Source organism: Apiospora marii, assembly GCF_038362585.1.
Source record: "Apiospora marii strain CBS 49790 chromosome Unknown utg000003l_segment0_segment0, whole genome shotgun sequence".
NCBI lineage: Eukaryota > Fungi > Ascomycota > Sordariomycetes > Amphisphaeriales > Apiosporaceae > Apiospora > Apiospora marii.
In genome coordinates, this window is record NW_027117374.1 from 2,585,453 (window position 1) to 2,613,391 (window position 27,939).

Sequence of the window (27,939 nt, forward strand, 5' to 3'; positions counted from 1 at the left end):
CCACTTCTTGGACGTCATCCCGGCCAGTCGTGGCCTGCAGTCGAATTAGAGTCAGCGCTATCCGGGAGGCCGAGCGCCCAACGCTACCATTGGATCAGATGCGGGGCTAGGCGTTCAAACTCCACGGAATAAGGGGTTTCTTCCGAACTTCTGCCACTTCTGCCCGAGCCAAAACAAACTTTCTACTTCATGCATGTAACACTTAACTTACCCCTCAAGCCCAGGTTCGGTAGTTCAACATGCTCACCATAGTCGCATGGCCAAGGCGCAGACGAACAAGTGATTGGTCAATTCAGCTGAGCTTGAGCCCTAGTCACATGTCGGAAATTCCACGAGTATGTAACCAATGTAGCCGTTTGGGGAGAAAAAACTTCATTGTCGCGCAGATGAGAGATCAGATGGATAGGCTAAACACCCGTATCGTTGCACGATATGCACATGTCACTAGACGAATTTAATCACCGCCATCTGGCAAAGCTGACTCCCTACGTGTGTTTATCTCTTGTTGACAAGTTGTGATGCAGGGAGCTAAAGCTTACGTGATATGATTCGAAATAAAAAACTTGCAACTTGCTGCAGATAAGAGAGCACATGCTTAAACACCGGGCGCGACTCGTTGCACAGTTCGGTAAGATTGCTGTATCTAGGTTGAGAGCGACAACTTTCGGAACGCTACTGCACCAAACTGAATTATTGGTTCAAGTCTGAAGGTTTGGGCAGTCGGCAAGTTCAGAGTGAAGTAGTATTGCCAGGGCGCGTGCTCTGGCTCTGGCTCTGGCTCAGACTCGAGGCCCGCTCCTTGATGCCTCGCATTGGCGTGCGCATGAAACAAAAACACGCAGTCGCGAGGTTTGTTCCTTCCCAGGAAATTGACTTTGATATCAAACTGAATTGGGATTCGCAACCAACAGGGCCCCGCTCGTTCTACCAATGGTGATTTGGTCCACTGGGTAAGCTTGTGTTTCCCGATACTGTTACGATATTGACTGGTGACGTTAATCGGAAACTGATATCTGGCGATACAGCAACTCATTCGTATCTGTTAACCCTCTTCCTCTATCTTTACTTGGAAGAGGCCGGCGACTTGTAATTACCTGGTGTTAAAGAATGTAGGCCCACAACTGTTTCCACTGGCCGAAGAACCCTTGAGTTCGTATTGAGAAAGATCTTGCATTGATTTTTAGTAGCAATGTCTCAAGACGCCCCTATTGCGGTTGTAGGCTTTGCCTATCGCGCTCCTGGTGTTGGCGGAAAAGGCCTATGGGACTACTTGGCACAAGCAAGATCGGCCTGGTCCAAAATCCCCCCGGATCGCTTTGACCAAGATGCGTACTGCAGGCCAGGTCCCGAGAAGTCGGGCGTCTTCAGGGTCCAGGGCGGCCACTTCGTCCCCGGGGACATCTACGCCTTCGATGCCGCTTTCTTCAACATGAGAGCGGAGGAGGCCAAAAACGCCGACCCCCAGCAGCGCATGCTGCTCGAAATCGCCCTAGAGGCCGCCGAGATGGCGGGCCACAGCCTGAACAGCATCGCCGGCCAGAACATTGGCGTCTTCATCGGCAGCGGGCAACACGAGTACTCGGGATGTCTGACCGACGATCACTTTGGCGTCAAGACGTTCACCGCTACAGGGATCGCGCCGTGCATGCTCGCGAACCGGCTTTCATACTTCTTCGACATAGACGGCCCCAGTACGGTTCTTGACTCGGCGTGCGCTTCGAGCGCGTATGCTGTGCACCAGGGAATCTTGGCCATTCGTAACGGAGACTGCAAAGCCGCATTCGCAGCAGCGGCTTCGTTGAATATTGGTCCTGGTGGCTTTCTAGCACTGGAGAAGACAGGGTAAGCAATGCAACTCTATTATTCTCATTTTACATATTGTATTACTGTCGTGCTGAATCTAGAGTTGGACAGAGCGCTTTCGGACGATGGCAGGAGTTACTCGTATGACTCGAAGGCTTCGGGCTTTGGCCGTGGCGAGGGCGGCGCTTGCCTGCTGCTAAAAGCCATGGACGAGGCCATCAGAGATGGCGACCCTATCCAGGCCATTATACGAAGTTCTGCTTGCAACCACGGCGGCCGGTCCGACGGTATTACTATGCCGAACGGCATAGCCCATCGGGAATTGCTTCGGCGGGTTCATGAGATGGCAGGCTTGGATCCATCCGACACAGCTGTCGTTGAGGTAAGTCTCTGAGATGCGTGGAAGTGATGTTTTGGTCGTTCATTATGCAATATGGTTGATCGTGGGTTGTTGTCTTCCATGTGATGTTCTTACCCCTGAATTGGCATTTGCCTCATGTACCCCCCTGAATTTTAGCTCAGAGAAATAGTGGGACCCCTTTGTTTGGCGCCCTTCGAGCAAATGACCCGTCTTTCCCATCAGCAACGACGACAGCAAACATTCACTGACATCAATGAATTCGAAAAGGGCCATGGAACCGGAACAGCTGTTGGGTGAGTATCACAGAGAAACACCAAAATGAGGACTGTTGGCTAATGAAGAAATGCACATATTAGTGATCCTATTGAGGCTGGCGCCTTTACGTCAGTTCTCGCAAAACACCGCACAGCCTCCAATCCGATCTACATTGGTTCGATAAAGTCTAACATGGGGTCAGCATTTGGACATCTTTTTTTTGCTTGTCACTCCTAGCTAACACGGTGTGCCTAGTCACTTGGAGGGTGCAAGTGGTATGATCGGAATGGTGAAGGCCATTCTCCAGGTCAAGCACGGAGTCGTATTACCTACGGCAGGATTTGAGTGCATCAACCTCAAGATTCAAGACAAAGAGAAAATTATTGTGCCTAAGACCCAAATCCAATGGCCTCAGGGGGAGATCAGAAGGATTCTAGTCACTAACTTCGGTAAGAACTGGCCTACCTACAGAACGCATATCGTCTTGAGCACTATGCTAACTACGTAAATGCAGGATTTGGTGGCAGCAATGCTGCTGTGATCGTTGAGGGACCACCACCCAATAATCCCATCGAGACAAACGGGTACTCAACAAACGGCGAATTCCACAAGAATGGCGTCAATGGGAAAGAGCTTCACCAAAATGGCCACAACACAGAAGTCAAGCGGGCATTTGTATTCTCAGCAAAGTCAGAACGGAGCCTTATTGAATATCTTTCGTCATTCGAGGAGTATCTCAACGGAGCACCCAGGACTGATGATTTTATGGTGAATTTGAGCTATACGCTGGGAGAGCGTCGCACCCACTTTCCTCACCGAGTCTCTGTTGTCGCGGATTCCATCCCAATTCTATTGGAGAGGCTGTCTAATGCCAAACCAGCAAGAGCCAAGGAGAGGGTTGTGGCCTTTGCTTTCACTGGACAAGGTGCCCAGTAAGTGCATGATCCGTATTTGTTCTTTACGTCACTCACAATATCACCAACTAACATCGCGTCATAAAACAGGTATCCTCAGATGGCTGCCAAACTTCAACACTACAAGGGTTTCACCAGGGCAATGGCTGTAGCAGAGGCACATTTTCGAGAATTTGGCGCCACCTGGAGCCTAACGGAAGAACTCCAAAAGCCGGATAGTACTTCATGTGTCAACAACGCCAAGATCAGTCAGCCTGCGTGTACCGCGGTCCAGCTCGCCCTTGTAACACTTCTGAGAAGCTGGGGTGTGGAGCCAGCCGTTGTTACCGGACATTCCAGTGGCGAGATAGCAGCCGCCTTCGCGGCGGGTCTGCTGTCTTTCAAGACGGCTTGTGCTGTGGCATACTTCCGAGGTCAGGCGGCTGCCCTATTATCCAGCAGATATGTCGGGAAAGGTGCCATGCTTGCTTTAGGGGTCGATCTTGAAGAGGCAACTGATCTTATCAACGAGCATTCGGGAGGTGCTTACTCGACCATTGCCGCCATCAATAGCCCACAGAGCGTCACTATTTCGGGAGATCTTCCAGCCATCCAGAGCATCCAGAAAGCTGCTGGAGAGCAAGGCTTGTTTTCTCGACGACTGAAAGTTGACATTGCTTATCATTCGCGCCACATGGAGTCAGTGGCCGATTGCTACCTCGAAACCATCAGGCCTTTTTGTGATGGAGGTCTCGCCGACCAATCAGCAAGGGAGACTTCTTTTCCGACTTTCGTGTCGTCCGTAACTGGACAGACTGAAGACACAGCCGCGGGTGGCGCCGAATATTGGGTGCAGAACCTGGTTCGTCCAGTGAGATTCTGTGATGCCATCCAACAAGTCGTCATGCCAAATGGTAAAGACATGATCAGCAGCAAAGGCACAGCTGCCAATGTCGTCATCGAGATCGGGCCTCATTCCGCGTTGAAAAATCCCATCAAGCAGACGATTGAGCTCACTCGACCTCAAAAGGCCGGAAGCCAGCAAACTATCCCAATAACATATCTTCCCTCCTTGATACGCGACACAGACGGGGATGAGGCGCTTCTCGACCTGGCCAGGTCGCTTTTCACTTTGGGCTCTCATATCAATCTTGGGGAGGTCAATGGGACTCCAGTGAAAACTGCAACCGTGCTTGATGATCTTCCGGCTTATGCATGGGACAGATCGACGAGCTACAAGATTGAGTCAAGATCCAATCACGAAAAGCTGTTTCCCGGCGAGCCGTATAACTCTCTGGTCGGTAGACTGCTGTCCTCCAATGGCGGCAAGGAGCGCGCATATCGACAGGTCTTTACGCTCGACGAGATGCCCTGGATCCGCGACCATGCCGTGGCTGGCGCCGTTGTCTTCCCCATGACTGGGTATATCGCGTGTGCCATTGAGGCTGCGCGGAAGACATCTTCGGTGCCTGCGGCCGCTTTTGTCGTCCGGGACTTTTACATCAAGGAGCGCATGGAAATTCAAGAAGAACAGGCTATCGACATGGTCACCAAACTGAAACCGGCCGTCACAGGTGCATCGAACGTTTCTCAGACGGCCTGGGACTTTGAAATATCAACCTGGGACGATGCTACTGGGTGGACAATACATTCTCATGGCTCTGTCCAGCCCGAGACGAAAAGCATGACGGCGGATACTATAGGATTAGAGACCTCTCTGTCCCTGGTCAATACGACAGGGGAGATTATCGAACACGACCTCACCAACTACTACAAAGAAGCCAGTGTGAGAGCGACTCGTTTCGGACCCACTTTCCAGAACTCGGTCAGGTTCTTCTCGGGGAAAGGATACACGGTACTCGAACACAAACTGCGTGATCTTGGCAACGCCTCAGAGGTCCCAGGTAGCCCAAATTCTGTCGATTCTCCCGTCACGGTTGACCCTCCAACGCTGGATGGATTTCTTCAAGGAGGTGCCCCTCTCCAGATCACCGAAGACGGAAGACTACCGGCCCAAATGCCAAATTATATCAGTCGTTTCCGCGTCTCTAACACCATACCCTCAACACCTGGACAGCGGTTCGACATTGTTACTAGACTGTTACATTACGACTTCAAGGGAGGCCGCATGCAGATTGGCGTGGCTGCATTCTCACGGAGCCCCGACAACGCGCTGATACCCATAGCTGAGTGGGAGTCGGTTGCGTTTCGCACTGTTGGGTCTGCTGAAGAGAACATTGACCCAGCCGCGAGCCTCCCGGACAACTGGGGGTGGGAACTGCTGCCCAGTCTCGAGTATCTCTCTGATGACCAGATCGAGAAGGTCCTCCCGGAACATGCCGACGACCAAGCTGAAGAAACGCGCGCTGAAGACCTGAAGCGCATAGCATGGTACTATATCAACAAAGGACTGGTGGAGACAGCTCAAGATGACCGCTCGAAATTGCCTTACCACCTAGCCCAGTTCGTCAAGTGGGGTATTCGGCACGGTGCCGCGAGCAAAGTCACTCTGGCCTCAGACGTTGCGGCTACGGAACTGCGCAACATGGTTCGCAGTCGAGACGCCCAAGGTGAGATGCTCTGCGTCCTGGGCGAGCAGATCGTGCCCATTCTGCGCCAAGAGGTCGAACCGCTGGAGATCATGCTGAGCGACGGCCTGCTCACGCGCCACTACGAGGCCGATGCGATGAACGCCCACTTCAGCAAGACCATGGGCAAACTGGTGTCTCATCTATCCGACCTTGTTCACAACATGAGAATACTTGAGGTCGGTGCGGGCACGGGTGGGACCACACTGCCCGTGCTCCAGGCCCTTACGCGCAATCGGAAAGAAGAAGGTATTGTCTATGTGAACTACACCTTCACCGACATCTCGACAGGGTTCTTTGAGAACGCACGCCAAAAGCTGGCCCAGTGGTCCCAACACATCACATTCCAGAAGCTGGACATCACGCAAGACCCCGCGGAGCAGGGCTTTGAACTCGAGGATTTCGACGTCGTCATCGCTGCCAACGTTTTACACGCCACACCAGACATGCGAATCACCATGGAGAATGTACGAAAGCTGCTGAAGCCCCGGGGCAAACTCCTATTACTGGAGGCAAGCGCACATCCACCGACTCTGCTTCCATTTTTCCTACTCCCGGGTTGGTGGTACGCCGAGGATCAATACCGTGACCGTGAGGAAGGTCCGATGATGCCAGTACCTGTTTGGGACCGTCTACTCAAAGACACCGGTTTCTCGGGCGTGGACATCAACGTTAGAGACCAACTGGGCGGCCAAGAGCAGGTCATGGGTATCATGTGTGCCACCAGGGTTGGCAAGATGGATGCAAACCAGACCGTGACGGTGTGTGGCCCGTTCATGGACAAGGAAGAAGTCGGTTTCGCGCAGACTGTCGCCGATGCTGTTACTGAATGCTTCGGCTGTCGTACCACGATGAGATCCTTCGCCGATATCGACCCAACGGACAATCCGTTTTACATCGTACTTGATTCGCCGAGGCACAATTTGATGAAAGACGTCAATGCTGCGAAGTTTGACAGTATGAAGGACCTCTTGGTACGCAATGCAGGGCTACTATGGGTCATCCCCGATAACGGACCGGTCGAGAGTGGAACTATCAAGGGAATCATGCGGACCTTGAGACTCGAGGATGAGCCGAAGAACCTGATGATCATTGACCAGTTACCTCTGACCGAGCAAGGCGTATCGGCAATACTTGATCTTACCAAGAAGCTCCGAGACCCAGAGGTGACCCGCACACAGGACCTGGATTTTGTGTGGCACGCAGGGTCAATCCATGTACCTCGGATGCGGTTGTTGCGAGATATCAAAGAGCCATTCGCTGTGGAGCAGGGCATATCATGTCGCAAGCTACAGAACATCTGGGACGGCGAACGCGCTTTGGAGATGACGATAGATAGTGCCGGCAGCCCCGATTCTATCTACTACCGCAGGACTGATGTACTCCAAGACCCTCTGGGAGACACGGAAGTGCTGGTAAGAGTTGAGGTGGCTGGTGTCAGTCAACGCGATCTCAGTCTTATACTTGGTTCTATACCTTGGACTCCACCGGGATTTGATGGGGCAGGCACGATTGTCAAGGCCGGCAAATCCGTGGCAGGCCTTGAAGTGGGAGACAATGTTTTCTTCCTTTCGGTTGAGAACAGCAGTGGCTTCTCTACATATAAGAGGTTGTCATCTTCTCATGTTGCCCTGGTCCCTCCTTTCACCTGCAATACGGACGCCGCGACTATGCCTCTGGCGTATTCCATGGCTATATACGCCTTGATGCACACCGCACACCTTGAAAAGGGCGAGACAGTCCTGATTCATGGGGCCACGGGTGCTATTGGACAGGCATGTATCACCGTCGCACAACACCTGGGCGGCAAGGTTTACGCCACTGCTGGCACCAACGACAAGCGGGAGTTCCTACACGCATCGTACAACATACCAAAAGAGCGTATCTTCTGCAGCCGTACCCCAGAGTTCCGAGACAAGATTCTCTGCGCGACAAATGGGAAGGGCATAGATGTCATCATCAACTCGCTCAGTGGCGACCTCATGAAGGAGACTTGGTCTTTGGTAGCACCCCTGGGACGGTTCGTCGAGATTAGTAAGAAGGATGCCCTTCAGAATACCAATCTACCGATGTCGCCATTCGAGAACAATGCCACTTTCCACCCCATTGACTTGCGTTGCTTGGCTCAACATCGCCCGCAGGAATTGAGCCGCATCTTTTCCACATTTGCCGATCTCGCCCAACAGGGCGTCGCCCTTCCGATCAAGCCTGTGTCGGTATTCCCCATATCGGATCTGGCATCGGGCTTGCGGAGGCTCAGGTCTGGTGAGAATTCGGGCAAAGTCTTGGTAACGGTTGGGAAAAACGAGCGTGTGATGGCTGAGAGCGACCTGAGATCGACAAATGTCCTCTTGAATCCTGACGCGACATATATGGTCACAGGTGGAACCAAGGGAATTGGCCTCAGCCTGGGGTACTGGATGATTGAGCATGGCGCCATGAACTTGGTCCTTCTTGGCCGCAGTGGTGCGTCTGGGGCTGAAGTCCAGAAGCTCCTCGCCCGATTCAAAGGGACCAATGTGTGCGTAAGGGCTTTGGCATGCGATGTTGGATCGAAGAGGGAACTAGAAGGTGTCATGGAATCCATCAAGGATCTCCCTCAAGTCCGAGGTGTCGTACACAGCGCCCTTCTCCTCAGCGACAAGTTATTCGAGAACGCCACGTATGAAGACTGGCAGATCATTATGAGACCCAGAGTGGACGCGGCGTGGCACCTCCACGACCTGCTGCCCAAGGACATGGACTTCTTTATCGGCCTGGGCTCTCTATTGGGCGACACGGGTAACCCCGGCCAGGCCATCTACGCCGGCTCGGCTGTGTTCTACCACGAGTTCGCCAAGTATCGCAGCGCCTTGGGCATGCACACTGTCTCCATCGCCCTGCCGGTCGTGCTGGACGTCGGCTACGTTGCTAGCAACAACCTGAGCGACCTCTTGCAGCAGACGCTTGGCGCCACGCTGACCATGGCCGACATCTGCACGCTCGTCAAAGGCGCCGTGATGGCGTCGTCGCCACTCCACCGCGATGCCAAGGCCATCGCCTGCACCTTTTACCTCGATGGCAAGCCTATAAGGGACGGGCCCTGGGACTACATCCACCCGGTGTACGCACGCGAGCGCGTCAAGGAGGAGGCCGCCAAGAGAAAGAAGAAGATGATGACGAAGAGGGGGGATGCTGGCGGTGTGCTGCACTCTACCACGAATAGCGCCAGCGGTGGGCCCTGGCAACAGGCCGTCGACGACCCTCTGCCGGGCCTGACCGAGGCGCTCATTACCAAGGTCGCCGCCATGACCATGTTGGACCGCGACGAGGTGGGTGCCGACGCGCCGCTGGCCTCGCTCAGCCTTGACTCGCTCGTCTCGGTCGAGCTGCGCAACTGGATCCGCCGCGAGGCCGGTGTGGAGCTCGTGCTCAGCGCCATCACGGGGGCGGAGAGTCTTGGAGCTTTGGCGGTGGAGATCTTGGCGCAAAGGAAGTGAGTTAGGAGGATTTGAGGGGTAATTTGTTCAATGTGGGATTGCGAGTTAGTTACGATCGTTAGAAGTTTGTTGTTCAATTTGGTCACAGATTGTCGCGTTGAGTTAGTGGGTTGCCGGCGGCACACAGTCGCACATCGCCATTCATTATCCAGGTAGTTAATATACTTGATGGAATGAACACATGTAGCAGTCATAAGCATGGGTATCTCAACAAGTTGTTCCTTATATTTTTACCGACATAAGCTCATTAGTATACATTATGGCTAACTGGACCAAGAGCCTCGGAGTCAGTAATGAGAAGCCCTAGCTGGCCCCTTTACGTCCTGCATGGCAGTCCGTCCCCAGGCGTCTCAGTGCCTATGCCTGACCAGGCGTCGACTGCGTGGTTGCGTGTTGAGCATACACAGGTGTCTGTGCCTGAACATTCTCAGCTGGCTTTTGACCGAGTTCCACATCGGGAGAGGTGGTTGAGTGGTGGTTCCGGACACTTCCGATGATGAAGAAGACCAGGTTGATGATACACAAGACCCAGGTGACAGCACCCAGGGCAGCGCATGCAGCCATGACGGAGCCGAAAGTATGAAGTCCGGAGTAGAAGTAACCGTCGTAGTAAGCCAGAGTAAAAGCCGCCCAGGACGCCGACCAAGCCCAGCTGGAGAGCCAAAAGACGCAGGTCAGGATGTAGGCGAGCAGCATGGCAATTCGGTAGTAGAACTGGTTGGCCTTAAGCTCCAGGAAGATGGCAGCGCCATAGACGATCCATGAGAAAATTGTCTTTTTGATGGTCAGCATGTAATCGGAAGACATTGTTCAAGGGGTGAGGGAAGAGGTGTGACTTACCACGAAGAGCAGATATCCAGGGGCCCCGGCGGAATAATAGTATGCGATGTCGCCATATAAAGAAAGCGCATAGGCCGCCAAAGCCAGAATCACGGTGGCAAGCAGGATGATGGCCCCCTTGATGAATATGAGCCACTTTGGCTGAGGGGGCACGCCAGGTGCGGTCAGTCCTGATATCGCCATTATGAGATCTTGCTATGAAGGGGTTTCAAGCAACGAGATCAGGGATCAGTCTTAGCGATGAACAGTGTTGGATAAACGTTCCACAAGAGAAGAGATGGGGAACCAAGTAAGCGGGTAGGCGACAGGCGAACCCCCCTGGGAATGTGCCATATGCAGTATATATAACAAAGGCATCCCTGGAACGAGTGAAGCGAGAGCAAGACAATGTTCGCCTGGAATGTAATTACCTACAAGGGTTCTAGATAAGCCCATTGTCTCACAAGCTGTCACAATGACTGACTAACACGGAAAGCCACAAGCGCGAAGAAGAAAGAAGCGTTATTAGCGCCTCTCAGCCGCGGCACTCGGTCGATGCAGATCTTGATCCCGCCTTGAGAGCTGAAAACAGGGGTCGCCATCACCAGTCGGGTAGGACTTTGATATCAAGGCTCTTTTGCGGTTGCGGCGGCAAACGAGGGTGATATTAGAGCTGAAGAGCGGTGGCATTTGGTAGCGCCTTGGCTTCAGACCTTTGCCAACATGAAGTGGCGCGGTCTGTCTGCATACTTAACCCAGGCTATGTTCTTTATTAGCTCAACTGCCAAGATTCCAAATGCAGAAATAAGATTGACGAATTCTTCTGCTGGGGTCTTGTACAAAAGGGAGCTAACCCAATCCCAGACCTACTAGACCAAGGACTTCGTACTTAAGCTTCCATGACTCTATGAAATCATGGGTTCTATGTTGCGACAGTCAATTGTACGGGTCTCTAGCTAATGTTGCTAAAGTTGGTTGCGTAAGTATGAAAGATATGAATTATGTATTCCTCTTCAAATAGGTGTATGTCCAATAAGCAGGACCATGTCTTCGTGAGGACGATGAGACAGACGGTATCTGAACATGCATGCTTGGGGTTCTGGCGCCCCGGCATATGCACAGCGCTGTCTGGTGCCGCGCTGAAGGGAGTGAAAGAAGCAAGTCGAATCGCTGGAGGGGAAGGAGCACCTGCAGGTAATCTCCACATTCGGCGTGCGATGTGCCACCGCGAGTTGATTAGCTGGCTGTCTCGAAGATGTCATGAGGTAAAAAATACTGCAATGAGATGGGATATCACCCACCGTATGTGATAAAGGTTTCTAACCAGACGTATTGTACGATGGTCTGATGTAGAATGGCCGTTCAGCGGTGCCTATTTAAGTAGGAATTGCACACGGGTGGTGTTCTGCTGGGGAAGGAGCACACCATGCAACTGCCATTTCCAAATCTTCCAATCTGATGTGCCTACACGTATATCTGAAGAAATACCGAACTTGATGCACAAACCTAGAAATCGATTATTCAACTTGACATGAAGTATCAGTTATTACCGGTATTGTTTTAACGCTCATCAGAACATCCATTTGATCCCATGCGCGCGAATAGAGGTTCGCCCGCCAATCACCATCATGGCCGAAGCATTCGTGCGCCACCCTCCTAGGAGTCCGAGGCCCAGTGCAGACTTGGCTGTGGATGAATATGCCCGCATGAATAAGCTGTCCATAGATATTCAATCATACAACCCTGTCTCGTACCTCAAATCAACCGCCAATTCACTGCTTGAATCCCAGGGTCAAGGCTACGGAGAGGATGACTCACTTCCAGACCTCGATATTCCCTTTCGCCTATCCCTCAGCGAACCACCGGTCATCTCTAAGGGCTCCGTCAGCTTCCTCGGCTCCATCGCCCGGAGAGAGGATGACGAAGCTATTATGGACCGGGCCATCCAGGCCGCATGCTCCAGCCCGAGACGGCATCTGAAGGTGGCATTGCCGCTTCTACGATCTGACCATGAGTCCGATTGGAGGGAGCTCCTCAGAGACGTGAGAGAGAGAACAAATGTTCACTTATATTCCAACATGCTCCCACTTGAACCACTGGAGATATCATTGGACGAGGCACCAGAATACCCTGAAAGTGCCCACTCGTTTCGCTCGCAGTTGGCACGAGATGCTGATGCGAGTCAACTCGCGATATCCCAGGATGCATTGAGATTTCTCGCCACAACTTTGGCTATTGACAAGGATGTTGAAAATCCAGAACAGTTGCTGGTGGGAGGATCTCGTGATCGCCGAGTCAGTAGACAAGGATCCATGTTCTTGACGATCAAGCTAACATATTTCCTAGTCTTTCATGTCTCGCGATGTCACCCCGCCAATCACTCCATTGTCAGTGCCTGAAGAGCTGTACACCCCTGGACCAGATCGCTGTCAAGTCCCGGTCGCGTCAGACCCATGTAGCTTGATTGAGGAAGATCTGGTGGCGGCACAGTCGGCCTTGATCGCAGCCAGTTCTCCTCCCATCCTGGGGACGCCTGTTTTGCCCTCATCACCTGGAGTAGAAACATTCTCCCCTGCGGTCAGAAGAACCGAGTCTCTCAAAGTGGAACAGCCTCTAATCCCATCAAGACCAAACTCTCCACCAGAAAACCGCACGATTGACCTGAAGCAGGCTGCGGAGAGCGCGCAACTGGCTGTTGATGCTGACTGTGATGTAGACGCTTACTCGTGGAAAGAGATACCTGACCTCTTGAGCGACGAACTGCTAGAAGAGCTGCAAGCAGGCGCACATTCGGCCAACTTGGCTATAGAGCAGGAGCGCCTGGAACACGCAGATGCAATTGCTCGCGTCCAAGTCCCAATTATGGACTTTGCCATCACGAAGCCAGGGTGGCAGAGATTGGGACAAGATAGCAGTCGACACATCAAGTACCTCTTGCAAGCTCCTGGAATGGCTTTAACGAGACTGAAGGGCAACTATAGGGAACGGGATTACTGGTGGGCGCCATTTCCGTATAGGCTTCGCCACGTATCTCTTGATGAGTCACCTGATGATGTTGTAGAGGTGGATGATGTTCTTCGAATGTACAACGATGCAGAACTCCCGACAGCTGCATCGTGCGTACAGAAACGACCTGGAGTGGCCATACTGAGAGAGGCTGAGGATGACGAAGAAGAAGAAGAAATCCAGGTGTCGCATAACCAATCCGTAGGCCTCACGGATATCCTGAGAAAACGGAAATTGGAGCTGCAAGAGGCAGAACCAGGTCGATCCCCGCCGTCGAGCGATACATCGGTTGTGGATTTGGTGCGCCATCCCCAACACGCGCGGCCTGCCAATGCTACCAGACTAACGCGTCTACTCGTTGACAACGATGACCCTAATGCCACGGCAACTCTATTGGCGAACTATGTCAATCTGCGGACTTCGAAGCGGCAGAAGAATGAAGCCAGTTCGTTTTTCGGCCCTAAGAAATCTGCACAGAATGAAGCAAATTTTCTTGGTCACGGAGCCAAGAAACACACGAAAGAAGACGAGGCCCCGAGATCTAACGTGGCCCCGATTGAGAAGCTTGAGGCAGCCCCAGTTCCGGATTTGAGGGGATCTTCCAACCCGATCAAGATGATAGTAGCATTGACTATTGGCCGCGGCATTCTTGGTTGGATCGAAAAACTACTTCCAGAGGCTAAGCTTGTGGAGCGGGACTTTAACCATTGGAATACCGTCGCATGGAATCGAAACATGGTCTCTCGCTCGCCAATAATATCTTCCTTAGCTGCTGAAGCAGATGTTGTCGTATCGCCAGTCACCGGAATAATCTTGACCACGCTCATCAAAGTGATCCAGAAACCACTCCCGGGGCAAAAGAGCAAAACAGCGATTCAGGAACGAGTTGAGAAGGTCTCCGCACGATATGAGAGGCTCATCGTCTTAGTATCGCAGTCTAATCGTGATGATGAGTCGACCAGAGATCTTTACGCATCGGAGTGTGCTCCATTCGCTGAGTTCTCAGGTTTGGTTTTGGGGCTCAATCCCAACTCCCAGGTATATTTCGTTGGCGGCGGCGAGGAAACTCTAGCCAAGTGGCTCGTGGCGATGATTCAACGATACTCTTTTGAGGCTGACGGACTTCAAGGTCTGCTGATTTCGGACGAGACGACTTGGGAATTGATAATGCGCAGGGCTGGGATGAACGCTTATGCTGCACAGGTCATTTTGGCAGAACTGAAAGGGATCAGCAACAATGACCCACAAGGTCCATCCATGGGAGAGCTGCAGAGGTTCATCCTTATGACGCCCCGGGAGAGAGTTGAACAGTTCTCCGGAGTAATGGGCGGCACGGATGTCTTAAAAAGAGTTGGCGCGGCCTTGGATGGTCCTTGGGAATAAGGCCGGGGTAGTATCGTTTAGCAGGAAAATGTGGCTTGATGTATTAGTTTGGGAGGAGGTAAATCTTCGAGACGACAGATACTCTCATTTTGCTATGTACGTTCGGATAACCGCGATATTGCTTTCAGGAAAGCTAGCTCATGAACGAAGTCCCCAATACTCGACGGGACACAACAGCATTGACACGCCCATATGTATCATTCTGCCTCTGTGTCGCCATCAGTAGAGTTTAAGCACCATATCTTAAGGCTGCTCTCCTTATTACTTCTGCGCATCCATGCCGGCAATCTTTCTGTTTCACCCTGGTCGCCGTTGCGCGATTTCGTCGTATCGTTATCCGAGTCGGCTTCCTTATCTTGGCCAGCAAAGTCCCAGGCACCCGAGCACGTCGCAATGACCGAGCCAGACGGGTGCAGGCATGTGCTGCCCACTGTCGACTCGTGGCCCTGCCAGTCCCAAGCCGGCGCGTGCGGCCCCTCGCGCATGCCGACGTTCTCCCAGACCTTAACCGTGCCGTCCGTGGTGCCGGACCAGACCTCGAAGCCGCCGCCGGCCGCGTCCCCGGAGAGGAAGACGTCGCAAGTGACGCGCTGGTTGCTGTCGGCGGCGTCGCGGCCCTCGAGCCAGCCGAGCAGCTCGCCCGTGACGCGCACGTCGTAGACGAGGACGCCGCGCGACTTGCGCTCCGAGACGAGCAGGTACCGCCCGCAGGGGCTCCAGGCCGTCTGCGTCACGCCGTTGCCGCCGATGCCGATGCCGGAGTTGCGGCCGCGCTCGGTCGTCTTCTGGACGGCGGACTCGATGCCCCACGCGGCCACGCAGTCGCCCGCCTGCGCGAAGTCGTACATGCCGACCCAGCGCGTCCAGGTCCCGGCCGCGACCAGGCCGAGGCCGCTTTCGGACGACGACGGGTGGGCCGCTAGGGTCGAGATGGTGCCGCGCATGCCCACGCCGCTGCCCTTGGACAGGTGGCGCTCGGAGGGGATCGTCTTGATGCGCAGGAGCGGCTCCTCGCCCGTGCGGGAGACGTCGAACTTGGCCAGCAGGTTCTTGGTGGCGGCGACGAAGTGCGTACCTGGGCTTGGCCACAGCATCGCCGTGGCGGAGAGGAAGGTCTCGGAGTGGGCTCTCATGAAGGGATAGGACGAGGCGGGCTGGTGTTTGACCTTGGTGGCGGTGCCATCTTCGGAGGTTTGAGGGGGGTAGAGGTAGTAGAGCTGGATGGGCAGGTCGTGACTGGAGATCAGGATCTGGTTGGTGTAGGCCTCCGCGAGCTGGAAGTAGGGCGCGGGGCAGAGGACGTTGGTCCGCTCGGATAGGGGGATGGTGACTTGGGGGTTCAGCGAGTGCGGGCTTGACTCCGGGTCCAGCAGGTCTGGAGGGAGGATGTAGCCGTCTATCTGATGGTTAGATGAGGTTGTGAGGATAGTGGTGCCGTCTGCAGTCCTATCAATCGTTTTTGGGTCAGTAGGTATATTCAGGACCTGGCCGCGTGTAAGTGAGGGTGGGGCTGGATAGCTGGACCGTCTTGCATACCATTGGGCGCTTTCGAAGTAGCCATGCAGTTGATCCTTCTTCTGGGGACGACTGCTCGGAGAATTTCGCTGTTGCAGGGTTATATCGCCTGTCGAAGCGACCAGCTTCACCCTGCTCTTAGACGAATCGATTGCTTCTGATTCCTCCATGTCGACTTGCCTAGAATCGTTTTACTCTGTAAATAGGTGCATCGAATTCTACCTACCTAATTCCGTCAACGTGGCTGGGCTTCTCGCGTCGCAGTGAAGTGGCTCAACCCGCCCCTCGTCCCTGAGAGGCGCGTGTGGCGCAGGAACTCTATGTGTGGATAAGCCTATTTCGACTCTATGTGCAGCATCGTGAGCATCTCCTATGCAATTAGATAGGCAGGCATCAAGGGTGGCATCCATCAAGTCCGTAACCGGCCAAACCAACCATGGCGAAAACGAATTCGATTCCACTCAACAGATCAGCCGACATGGTGGAGCCAGGCACCCTGGCTTGTACTTACATAGATTGCAGGGGTGCTGATCAGAAGCGGTGGTGAGTCCCACGTCATCGCCAAACAGGCAGGGAGCGTCATTGCAGTTCGTGGCATGTGTTGGCCCATTTCCCACCTGCATGTCGGTTCACTAGTATCACTGTTCCGTTCCCGCCCTTCAGGTGCCAGGCCAGGTACCAGGAGAAACGACCGTCAATTCGCATCAATAGGTAGTACGCCGTATCTTGTCGGTTATCGATTAGAGCTTGCTTATCTATGTTCGGCGTGTGTCATCAATCAAACTGCTGCACGCACTAAAAACCCTTGCCAGTTCTGGTGCCTGGATGGAACGGAAGAGGATGATGGGGTAGCGCGCTATCTTGCAATTCTAGGCGTTATTGGGTACCTCTGCGGCCTACCGCGGCCCCCTGGAGAACTCCCTGCTCCCCCGGCAGGTAGCGCCCAATGTCAACCTCTGACCATGTTCTGGCACCGAGCTACCTACGCGCAACTGACTTCGTGCATGATCCAAACTCCATTCCAGCCCAAACATCACGTCCCCATTATCGTAGGGGGGGATTGCCGGCTGATCATTTCTCAACTTCTACTGCATCCGGGGTCCATGGTGGTTTCTGTTTCTAGCACGCCATGTATTCGAACCACTTGTAGAGGACATCGCCAACGTGCAACTCTTGCACCTTCTATTAACATTCCGATACACCAGCTTCTGACCTCACCGGATCGTACTGACATACGAGACACCCCCCATCACTCGACAGCGTCCAATTCCTGAGGCGAACCTCCCACACTGTCACTGCATCGAGTCGGTCAAGGGCAAGATGGACAGCTTTTTGGACATGATGGAGGACCGGTGTGCGGAACTCCATAGAGTCGGGTATACGAACTTCTTCGTTTCTATGTGAGTACAATGAATCCGGCATTCCTGGGGCGAACCAGTCGAGGACGGAACGTATAGAGCTGACTGCTTCTTGCTGCAATCCAGCCTTATCATCATTGGCATTCTCTTCTCCTATCTGCTCCAGCACTACCGTATTATCTCCCGAGGTACATCCGAGGGCATCTCGCCGTACTTCGTCCTCCTCGGCGTCACGAGTGCCAACTCCCAGTTCGCCAACATCCTCGCCTTGCCCCAATCGCGTGCCGACGTGGAGTGCTGCAAGCAAGTCAGCGGGCTCGAATGTGCCGCCGGACTTCTGGGTATCGCCCAGATTGGGGTGCAGTGGATATGCTTCGCCGTCATGTAAGGATACACCACCACTAGCTCTCTCTGGCGGACTTGTTGCTGATGCGGGACTGTTGTAGTCTTGTTCTTTTTCTGGTGTTCTTTCGCCGAGACGAGACCGTACCCGAAGATGATGACGACGATGTGATCGACCCCGACCAGCCTACATGGAGGACTGCTATCGGCGTTGCTGCTGCTTGTCTGGTCCACGGTCTGCTTATCGTCATCGTAACAGCATCGCTTGCACTTGGAGCTCCGAGTTACCTGGCCATGTGGGCCAACATCCTGGGCATCATGTCTGCTGCCCTCGCTGCCATCCAATATGTTCCCCAGATCTGGACCACCTACCACCTCAAGCACGCGGGGAGTCTGAGCATTCCCATGATGTGCGTCCAAACTCCTGGTGGCTTTCTGTTTGCCGCGAGTCTGGGTGCCCGCCTTGGCTGGTCCGGTTGGAGCTCGTGGGGGGTCTATGTTCTCACCGCAGTGATGCAGGGCATCGTACTTGCCATGGCTATTGGCTACGAATGGCCCAGCCATGGTAGTCAGGGGCACGCAGAATCGGCTAGTTCCAGACCAGCTTTCAACCGCCGCACCACGCCCCGAGTTCTCCCCTCGCCTGGTCCGTACTCGGCCCATCTCCAGGCCTACGCCGAAACGCAAGAAGAGATTGAGGCCGCTCTGGACCGCGAGGCAGTACAAGGCCTCGGTGAGAACCAGCCGCTCCTGGCACCTGGGGGCATTGGCAGCTCTGGCGTTCGATAAAGGTGACGAGGACTACTGTGAATGTATCACTCCTACCACGCCTCCTTGCTTATTTTATTGCATTTATTCTGTGTACCTTAGAGCCAGAGCGCGAAACAACTGTACTTACCCCAAGTTTCTGCTGGCAACAACATGGCGATACTGACATTACAAATTGGCTCAAGAATAGACAAAAAAAAAAAAAGAAACCATTGTAAGCCCATGTTTGTGGATTCTGGACATAGATAAGAGTGTCAGCTACTTACTGGCTGATTAAATAGTCGTTGCTATTCAGTACTACATACATTTGTCTACTCGTCGAATTTCTTGAGTTGATGTGGGCTCCTCCACTGCATCGAGTGGCAAACAAAGCATCGTCGGCGGCATAGTCACATTGTGTTAATGAGTTTATGGCTCACTGCATAGCCGAGGCTCGATGCATTTAAGAGAACAGTAAGAGAATAGTCCAGGCGTGAAACACGACTCGCAACCTGTCCCAGCTTGCGCCTTGTTCAACAGCTGCCAAGTGGATTCCATTCCATCAGCAGTTGAAAGCAGTCCTTATCCATGAGCCCGATCAGACCGTGAGAAGGGTGAATGCGCCGCGTTTCCGCATCGTCCGCTCGATTTAGATGATGCGCTACCTGGGAACCACTTGCCGGCCTAAGGAGGCTACTTACAGCCAGCAGCTCTCGATTGGCGCGACGAGACGCAAGCTGGAGCCCTGGAATCAATCCGGCCTGCAGGGCCAGGATCCCTAACTCCTAATCCATAGTGGGGTCAGCAATTGAGCGTGCCCGTGATTGCGCAGGCCCCTTGATTGGCTGAAGCTCGCTACAAGCTACAGGCTTGACGGCCAGCCGCGCTCCGGGGTACTGCAGGCTGTCCGAGTCAACGGTGTCATTCTCAATCCCTCTTAATCATCACCTCCTCTAGTCGTATCTCTCGCTCAGGGTGACTGACTAGTAAGACTCATCGGTTGCCTGGCGCTTCTTTGTTCCTCCCCTTTCCTTTCCTCTGGTAAGGTTTTGCCATCATCGTCGCTGTGTTCGCTGCATACAGGCCAGAGAAGGAAGTTTTTGTGGTCGTTGAGTTGATTCCAATTCCAAAGAAGCCCTTATCTTCATCCCACCATGGCTATCTACAGCGCTGTCCCGCCGCCGCCCGGCCTCGGCGGCACCACCACCACTACGAATGCATCGCAGCAGCAGCAGCAACCCCAAGCTGCTGTCGCCGGCCACCCGGCCCTCGATATTGAGGCATGGACTGTATCGGCGCTTCAATCTCTCGCCATCTCTCCGGACGCCCGCGGCACCAATGCCCCGCTCTCGATTCCCCTTGATGGCACCAATTCGAAGCCCTCTGTCACCATCCAAGATGCCCGCGCTACGGGCGAATCCATTCGCCGGCCTCTCTCCCGCCGTGATAGCATGAAGCGCCGCGAGGCACTTTTGAAAGGCAAGGAGGGTAGTCGACAGCGCCGGCGCTGGGAGAATGGTATTTATTCCCTCTCCATCGTTATCAATGACACGTCTCCGCGCGTTAGCTGCATCGGCTGATCACATGCCCCTTTTTTGCTCTGCAATTATAGATCGTCTCATGCACGTCCCCAACGCGCAGCCACCCCAGCCCTTCGATTGGGAGCCCCGGGCCACGCATCCTGTCCACCACGTCCCCTACCAGATGGCCGCCGCCTGGGACATGCGCGTCCGCGCCGACGTCGAGGCCAAGAAGGCCGCCGCCGCCCTCCGCAAGCAGCAGCAGACCAAGACGCTCGGCGACGACGCTGTGGCCGGGCGCGTGCCCCGCGAGCTGTTTGTGCGCGCCAAGAAGACCCCCGCCGTCAAGACCTGGGTGCGCTCCCTCGAGGAGCCCGTCCGCAAGTTCCTCGTCGACCAGCGCCGCGCCCGCGAGGAGGCCGAGGTCGAGGCCGAGGACAGCAGCGACAGCACCGAGGACGAGGAGATCGTCTTCGTCGGCCGCAACGGCACCATGCGCGACGGCTGGAAGAAGGCCAGGCGCGAGGACAAGAAGCAGGGCGCGACCGAGGAGGGCATGGTGTTTGATGCGCTCGGCGATGATGACGAGAGCAGTGCTTTCAAGTACGTACAACCAATAACACCATCTATGCTGTATTGGAATTATTGGCGGAAATATACTACAAGAGAAGGGGAAAAGGGGGAGTCTTTGTGTGGACTGTTGTTTCCGAACTCCTCGTGCTACAATTTCCCCCTCCCCACGCGCTAGTTTACTGACTTTGATGACTCTAGGCGATGGCTCACTCACTCCATCTCGGATTACTACGGCCTAGACTCGCGCTCTGTCCTGGTTGGAAACCCATCTCGCAAGGTGGTGTACGTTGCACCCAGGGCGATGAAGTCGGGACATCCGCCGCCGGCGGTGCTCGCCAGTCTGCCCCGACCTCTGTGGCAGCTGTGTTCGTAAATATACATGTTGAAGACGTAAGTGAAAGAATCTATATATAGACGTCTCGGGGGTGCATATTAGACGGTAACGGGGGGCTATTTCTTGTACGATCTTGCATTATTTACTGTCACTTCGCTTCCCTCTCACTTACAATATGAGAGAGCCAATGTGAGACTGAAAGTCATAACTAAAAGGGTCTGGGAGGTCCAGTCTGCTGCCAGACCGGCTCCTCCACCTGTAAAGATCGAGTACCATTGTTGCAAGTATCCATCCTCGCCGTAACATGGATACTGGCTTTTTTAGGCCATTATGTGGAAACCCTGTTGGCGAACATGTGTCAGCAGGATGTTGTGCCAGTGTCACATCCCAGCGTAATCAGAACCATAACACCACCGCCCTGGCCGGCGTCCTTTTCGATGCCAATTTCAGGCCTCGTTCTTCAGTTTGAACTTATGTTAGTAATGCACTTCGTTGTATATGGTATACGCAACTGGGCAGTCCGAGATGGCGGACAAGAGCTTCTAAAGCAAGAGGAAGGGTGCGCAGCCCCCCACGTCTTGGACATGGACGGATGCGACACAGGATCATGGTGCCTCGGTGTCGTTCGATCTGCCCGTCATCTTCAAGGGCGGCTGCGTGGAAAAGGCGATCAAATCGGCGGGAGGACCAGATTTTCGATGTATCAGCATGGTCAGGGGCAAGGATGAAGCAGCGGCAAACGATACTGCAAACGTATCAGGGTAGGCCAAGATCTCAGAAAAGGGACAAAGACGAACATGAAAGGAACGCAAAAGGAAAGCAATGCAAGCAACCGGGTCTAGCTGATGGGTACTGGAAGATTTGTCGTCGCCTTCAGTTGTTGAACACTTGCCTAGTGTACCAACCCAGGTGCTCCAAATCCGGCAGGTTGAGCTCCTCGTACCATTCCAAGAGGTCCACCACATTATCGAAGGCTTCGATGCCGTTTTGGCCCCCATCGATTACGTAGCGCCACTGCCAGTTGGTGTCCTTATCGCCGTCGTCGTATACGCCCTCTTCCCCCTCTTCTGAGCGGCAGTAGAGCACGTAGCAAGCGGTTTCTGGGCCGTTTCCGATCTCCCAGCCAGTCAGGACCTCCCAGCCATAGAGTTCAAGGTTGTCGGGGTCAACTAGAGTTGTTTGCGAGTAGTCCAATCCGTGCCAAAGTGTGACCTGCTGGCCCTCCTCGTGATACTGTGGCCAACCATGGCCAATGAGGCTGTCAACTTGGCTCATCAAGATCCAAAAGTCGTTGGGGAACTTCTGTAGATCCGCCATGTCTTCACCACCGCCGTTGTCGCCGTCACATACTCGTAGCAGCTCGGTCATCATGCTTTGCTTGAATTCGATGCGGTCTCGTTCACGCATCTCGCCATCTTTGGAGTCGATGACGCCGTCAAGGTTAAAGATGCGCACGAGCGCGGTCCACTTCGTGAGAATATCTGCAGGTGTTTCGATGCGCTCATTGGGGTCATGGTGCAGCTCAGGGTGTGAGACGTTGAGGAGCCGGTAGATGAAGTTCAGGCGCCCTGCCGCCACCAAATGGTCCGGCGTCTGGGGATCCGTGGTTTGAGCCGTCTCGGCCATCTCGACGAATTTGACAAAGGCGTCGCGGTTGTGCTGTACGACGCGCTCGCGGTAGCGCGTCAACGCCGCCAGGATTTCGGCTTCGGTAGGCTGCATGGTGTTCGCTTTAGCAGTTCTGAGATGGCGGTTGTATGCATGAAAGATGAGTCCTGAGAAAACGCCGGGAGTAGACTGAGTGGCTTTACCCCCAGATCATGAAAGGTAGGAAATTATATTCAATGGAGCTGTGAACTGTTTGCTCGGGGTATCCGGGTGTGTCTTTGACCTTTGTTCCATGCACTTGTGGCAAGGTCGACCGATCCCTGATGTATTCAAATGAAATACATCTTGAGACACGACCGGCACATATGGCTTAGACCAAGACTATTGTTACAATACAATCTCGGCCCTCATTGCGAGTTAAGAACCCATTTGTCCTATTATTGATTTGAAGCATTGTTTCCTGGTCAATAGAAGGGGTGTATCGTGAGATCAATTTGGTTTCCCTATGACGTTAACTCGACATCGTCATTCACTCTCCAAATCTCTGGATTGCGATGCGAGCCACCAAATGACGGGAGCTCCTGGCTTCCATCCTTATGAACAGCCCAAATTCGATCCTCGCAGACCTCCTCCCAAATCTGCAGCCCATCCCCCAAACGCCTGAACTGGGCAAAAGACGCTGACTCGTACACCAAGCAGGGTTTTTCTTCGCTTCCATTCCAAGGTGCCCCTTCATAAGTCTCGTGGGATCCCCGCGGGAGTGTTCCTGACGAGCTCGCTGCTCATCGCCCCACTTACGGGAGAGCACAATGTCCAGCCATAAAAGGGTAGTCCTGGCGTGTTCTTGAATCGAAACAACTTTGCTCTTGTTCTCCACATCTCCTGCCTCGTCGATTCTCCGGAGCTTGCACCGCCTCGATGGGGGGTGGAAGAACCCCCACAGGGGCTTCCCCGAGGATGGGAATACGACCGAGACCTTCTGGAGATCGGGGCTGTAGCGGAAGACGAGCTCCGGTAGCCACTCGTGGGCCTCGCCGAAGACGGGCGGCTCCACGGCCAAGTGGCGGAGTGTGCGCCAAGATTCGGGGTTCAGAACAGCAGCAGCAGCAGCAGCAGCGGCGTCCCCCCTACGGTCCTCTTTCGCCATGGCCTGGAGCGTGAACATGGCATTCGATGAGCTAACGAAGAAGGCATCCATCTCCGGCCGGTAGGGCCGATAGGGGACTTGACAGCCCGCCAGCCGGGAGCGATGGAACCTGACGCCCGAGGACGGGGAGAGGACGAAGGCCCGCCACTCGCGGCAAATGTGCATCAGGACCGGGAAGGCGGTGTCGACCAGGAGCGGCTCGACGATCTGACTGAGGCCCTGGAAGCGCAGAGGCCACATGACGCAGACCTCGGGCTCGTCGTCGGGCAGGGCCAACTTCCAAATGGCCTCTTTGACTTCTCGGGGGGCTCTGTTGAACGCCATGGGACCAAACTAACGAGTGGGTAATGGAAATGGTCACAATACTTTGGGGCTCACCGGGGGATGTAGTGGGATCAAGTCCAGCCAGGAGACCAAGATTGTTTCTTAATTTGCCCGCGATGCAAGGGGCCGCCTCATTTGATTGTTGCCCCCTCATCCAATATATCTCAAAGGCGCCTGCATTATATCGTTACACAAGCCAATTGTATCTCAACTCCTGACTTTATGCCAGGCTCTGATTAACTATGAAATTGGCATGCTGCCTTTAGAGTCAAGGGGCAACACACGGAAGATGGGGGAGGAGATAATGTTCAAGGGTCTTGGCTGGGCATATAAGGGTGTACCCATGATTTATGTAGACTTTTTCTATTTCGAGGGATTATATAGTTCGTACAAAGTAAATGGCACTGTTTCCAAAACCAAACATCGACTAAAACAGTGAAGCCTGGCAGCTTTTCGCCCTCTTTACTCTCAGTAAGTGCGGATCCTGTGATAACACTACAGCGAGGCGAGAGAGGCGTTCCTCTAAGGAAGACGAACGTGGCTGTGGCTTCCGATGTTGAGCCTCTCGTACTTCTTGGGGTAGTCGACCTTGATGTGCTCGAGGATGGCAATGGCATGCATGAAAACACTGAAGAACAAAGTCAGGTTAGCTTGGGTAAAATAGTTACGGATATAAGGGGGCATGGGTCTCAATTTACTCACAAAACGATGATGTTGATGGGGAACATGACGTTGAAGTTGTACTTGTACTGGATGTTTTGCCAGGGGTCGGGGATGGTCTTGGTCCAGATGGTGAAGATGAGAAGGATGATGCTGAGCCAGGCATCGCTGATGGGGCCGAGAGGCTGGTACGACGTGGGGTGCTCCTCGTCGCCGTCCTGTTGCTTGGACTGCCATAGCCGGGGAAAGCGGCCGGTCATAAGGACCAAGACGAGGTTCCAGACCAGGTTGAGGAGGAGGACGACGGCGAGGACGTTGAGCACCGGGGTGTAGTTGTCGCCGTTAAAGTGGAGGGTGGTACTGGCGATGAGGAGGCCGATGGTGACCAGACGCAAGCTCAGGATGATGTCGACGTCGCCCAAGAAAGACCTCGTTTTGGTGTGGCTGGCGCCGTCGACAGGCCGGACGATGCTTGCAGGATTCATAGTGGGCGCGTTTACTGCAGATGTAGATGTAGATATAGATAATTTATTGGGGGGGGGGGGGGGTGTGTGTGTGGAAGGATGATGATGATGCTTAGTGATGCTATTGTGTCGAGAGAAGAACCACAACTTCGACAGCCGTTGCACCTTATATTCATATATTTCTTGTATATTGAAATGCCGCTGCCTAAGAATGCACCGTAACCCGTACCAGAAAAGGACCTCTCATGGGTTACAGGGGTTGCATCATGGTGCAGCCATCGGAGGAGTCCACTCAATCAACCAATCAGGGGCGGTTTAATTGGGTGCCTAACCTTCTGCTCCAGTTGCTCCGAAAGGGGGGTCGAGCCTTTCATGCTGGTGGCTTGAGGAAAATCCTTTGATGTGGGATCTAAGCAGTGGGAATCAGCTATGTCCTTTAGCATGTTTGCTTTCGAGTTGCTATGCATATCAAGTACTCAGGCCAAGGGTCTCCCCATATAATGATTTATATTGCTAAGAATTTCGGGGCCAAGGCTTGGAACTGTGTATAGTTCCACCACCCCTTGTTGCCGTCGTTGAATCCAGCATACATCTTTGCGATTTATTAAAGGCTGTGTTCACTCCAATTATAATGGATGGCTAAGACCACTACGTAGGTTGTTGTTCTCTTAACTGTACCGTATCTCCTCACTTTGAAATCTTCCTTGCTGACGCATGCCCCCTATTCAGTAATTTCACCGAAAAGAAAGCCACACGACTGCACTGGCAATGTAATGTGCAAAGTCCGAATAACAGCCCTGGTCTTTCATAGATAGATCATTGGAGCTTAAATAATCAGCTGAGCATGGGAACAACAAAACCAAGTAGCGTAAAGCCATCTGCAGCATAACCCAAAGACACTGCCCACCACCCTGGATACATCATGGAATCCTCCACATGTTCGTCACTGTCTGGATTGGCTTACTATGAATAATTCAAGACCCAGTTAACATTGCAATTTCTCTTCGCATATCTCACCTTTGCTTATTCCATAACATTCACGACTACTTTGGAAACCCCACTCGGATATCGTGAGCCTGTAAGCACTTACTGAAGTCATGTCACACTCGCCAGCCCGTCTAGATAGCCCGGGAAACAATAATGTTACGTTGATATTGAGCAACCAAGGCGTGGTTACGCGCATGGTGTCCTCACTCTCGACAGTTCTCAACCCCTATGTTCTGACCAAGGTTCCGGTGGGAACACACAAGGGCTAGGCATGGTTCTCCTGCAAGTGTGAGGCACATTGCCTCTTCTCCAGACCCCGTCGAAGAAGTAGGAAGTGATCACTGACGCAACACAACATTATTATAAGGACTCGCCAGCTCAACTGTCAACCTAGCCTCCGAATCTGCAGTTTCTACCTACCAACCACCGGCTCGGAAAGCCACCGTGTGCCAAACACCTTCTCGTCGTCTCCTTTGCAATCCAAGGATATCTCCCCCTATGCCTTCGCCGAGGGCGTTTACGTCCCTGTGCCCAGAATCAGTCTCTGAGTTCCGTACGGGAAACAGTGTGTAACCCGCTGGTACAAGTGTCTGAAAGTTGGCACCATACGTCAACGGCTAATATTGTCTATTGTTATGTTCCTCTCGATAAGTAATAATAAGTTGTTTTAAATTCAATTAATGTAATGGCAAGCTTTCCCCACATAGAAGGAAGACCTCGGGTAAGTAGGTTACCTTAAGATTAAGTCCGGGGTCATTTATAGGTCAACTGGTACCTATTGTCTATTCTATAGCTGACTTTTCACGTTGAATCCCCCGTGGATGAGCTTCCAGTGCCTGGAAAGCTCTGGGCTAGACACAGGCCCGTACGAAGCCCTAGTTATTTATAACCTATTGCCCCGCCCAACCCTCTCTCTGTCCTTCCTGTGACATTCAACTGCTGGACCGCCTTGAAGTTGTCTGAATAATAATTACATCTCCGTCGCCACCACCAACGCCACCACCAACACCACCGCCGCCTCCCTCTTCCGCCCGCGCCTCTTGTGTAAGTCGCACGGAAATAGATAGGCCATCCCGATCGATGCTAGAAGAAAACGAACTGATCGCAGTCTAGCAATCAAGAACCATGAGTGGTCAAAAGAGAACACCGCTCCCCTTCTAGGGAAAGGATGACCAGTGGACTCCTGAGACCCTCTCGGCTCAGATCCGAGCCAAGAAAGAGGCCAGACTCGCCGCCGAGGCCGCTGCCGCTGCTACCGCCGCTGCCGCTGCTACGGCTACTAGCTTCCGTTGCACCGGATGCGACCAGGTATGATTCCCAAGTTCCCTATCTTCTTTTCTCCATTTTTTAAAAAAGAGCAACACTAACACCGAGGTTCGCAATGAAACCAGACCTTCGACAGCATCGAGCAGATGCAGAAGCACGCCTGGTACGCCCACGTGGGCACGGCGTGCCAGGTCGCCGGCTGCGGCCACACCACCACCAATGAGGCCGCCATGCGCATTCACCTCTGCGACGACCACGACCGTAGCCGCCGCCGGTACGAGTGCCTCTGGGACCCCTGCGGTCAGACGTTCCCGACCCGGATCGCCGCCAACGACTGCTTCCATAAGCACCAGGCCCTCGCGTTCGCCGCCGCCACCGACGCCGTTCCTGTCCAGAAGCAGCAGCAGCAGCAGCAGCAGCAGGGCTAGAAGAGAAACTTCTTCTGTTTGGTGGATGATGGATGGTATGTTAAGCGACTTGCACCCTAACCGTAACCAAGTCATTTAC

General features: G+C 53.6%; 10 protein-coding genes across 10 annotated transcripts; 5 read left to right on the forward strand and 5 right to left on the reverse strand.

Annotated features, from left to right (window-relative positions):
* Window positions 1-1,189: 1,189 nt before the first annotated feature.
* On the forward strand, window positions 1,190-9,379 carry PG985_004316 (polyketide synthase; the record flags this gene model as incomplete). Its single annotated transcript, XM_066824085.1, has 7 exons — window positions 1,190-1,842; window positions 1,915-2,185; window positions 2,432-2,457; window positions 2,521-2,616; window positions 2,675-2,868; window positions 2,934-3,351; window positions 3,424-9,379. The coding sequence occupies 7 exons, from the start codon at window positions 1,190-1,192 to the stop codon at window positions 9,377-9,379; spliced, it is 7,614 nt and encodes a 2,537-aa protein (XP_066687245.1).
* A 357-nt stretch (window positions 9,380-9,736) lies between these two features.
* PG985_004317 (uncharacterized protein) lies at window positions 9,737-10,402 on the reverse strand (the record flags this gene model as incomplete). The annotated part of the gene is made up of 2 exons (XM_066824086.1): window positions 9,737-10,153; window positions 10,220-10,402. The coding sequence occupies 2 exons, from the start codon at window positions 10,400-10,402 to the stop codon at window positions 9,737-9,739; spliced, it is 600 nt and encodes a 199-aa protein (XP_066687246.1).
* Window positions 10,403-11,826: 1,424 nt separating this feature from the next.
* PG985_004318 (uncharacterized protein) lies at window positions 11,827-14,587 on the forward strand (the record flags this gene model as incomplete). The annotated part of the gene is made up of 2 exons (XM_066824087.1): window positions 11,827-12,492; window positions 12,545-14,587. The coding sequence occupies 2 exons, from the start codon at window positions 11,827-11,829 to the stop codon at window positions 14,585-14,587; spliced, it is 2,709 nt and encodes a 902-aa protein (XP_066687247.1).
* Window positions 14,588-14,784: 197 nt separating this feature from the next.
* PG985_004319 (uncharacterized protein) lies at window positions 14,785-16,272 on the reverse strand (the record flags this gene model as incomplete). The annotated part of the gene is made up of 1 exon (XM_066824088.1): window positions 14,785-16,272. One exon carries the CDS (start codon window positions 16,270-16,272, stop codon window positions 14,785-14,787), a length of 1,488 nt encoding a protein of 495 aa, XP_066687248.1.
* A 1,150-nt stretch (window positions 16,273-17,422) lies between these two features.
* Window positions 17,423-18,591, forward strand: PG985_004320 (uncharacterized protein; the record flags this gene model as incomplete). The annotated part of the gene is made up of 3 exons (XM_066824089.1): window positions 17,423-17,502; window positions 17,587-17,844; window positions 17,907-18,591. The coding sequence occupies 3 exons, from the start codon at window positions 17,423-17,425 to the stop codon at window positions 18,589-18,591; spliced, it is 1,023 nt and encodes a 340-aa protein (XP_066687249.1).
* A 1,112-nt stretch (window positions 18,592-19,703) lies between these two features.
* Window positions 19,704-21,015, forward strand: PG985_004321 (uncharacterized protein; the record flags this gene model as incomplete). The annotated part of the gene is made up of 3 exons (XM_066824090.1): window positions 19,704-20,067; window positions 20,162-20,672; window positions 20,841-21,015. The coding sequence occupies 3 exons, from the start codon at window positions 19,704-19,706 to the stop codon at window positions 21,013-21,015; spliced, it is 1,050 nt and encodes a 349-aa protein (XP_066687250.1).
* Window positions 21,016-21,849: 834 nt separating this feature from the next.
* Window positions 21,850-22,698, reverse strand: PG985_004322 (uncharacterized protein; the record flags this gene model as incomplete). Its single annotated transcript, XM_066824091.1, has 1 exon — window positions 21,850-22,698. One exon carries the CDS (start codon window positions 22,696-22,698, stop codon window positions 21,850-21,852), a length of 849 nt encoding a protein of 282 aa, XP_066687251.1.
* A 389-nt stretch (window positions 22,699-23,087) lies between these two features.
* Window positions 23,088-24,055, reverse strand: PG985_004323 (uncharacterized protein; the record flags this gene model as incomplete). Its single annotated transcript, XM_066824092.1, has 2 exons — window positions 23,088-23,128; window positions 23,383-24,055. 2 exons carry the CDS (start codon window positions 24,053-24,055, stop codon window positions 23,088-23,090), a joined length of 714 nt encoding a protein of 237 aa, XP_066687252.1.
* A 522-nt stretch (window positions 24,056-24,577) lies between these two features.
* On the reverse strand, window positions 24,578-25,200 carry PG985_004324 (uncharacterized protein; the record flags this gene model as incomplete). The annotated part of the gene is made up of 2 exons (XM_066824093.1): window positions 24,578-24,683; window positions 24,758-25,200. The coding sequence occupies 2 exons, from the start codon at window positions 25,198-25,200 to the stop codon at window positions 24,578-24,580; spliced, it is 549 nt and encodes a 182-aa protein (XP_066687253.1).
* Window positions 25,201-26,360: 1,160 nt separating this feature from the next.
* PG985_004325 (uncharacterized protein) lies at window positions 26,361-27,860 on the forward strand (the record flags this gene model as incomplete). The annotated part of the gene is made up of 3 exons (XM_066824094.1): window positions 26,361-26,381; window positions 27,334-27,474; window positions 27,558-27,860. 3 exons carry the CDS (start codon window positions 26,361-26,363, stop codon window positions 27,858-27,860), a joined length of 465 nt encoding a protein of 154 aa, XP_066687254.1.
* Between the last annotated feature and the right edge of the window lie 79 nt (window positions 27,861-27,939).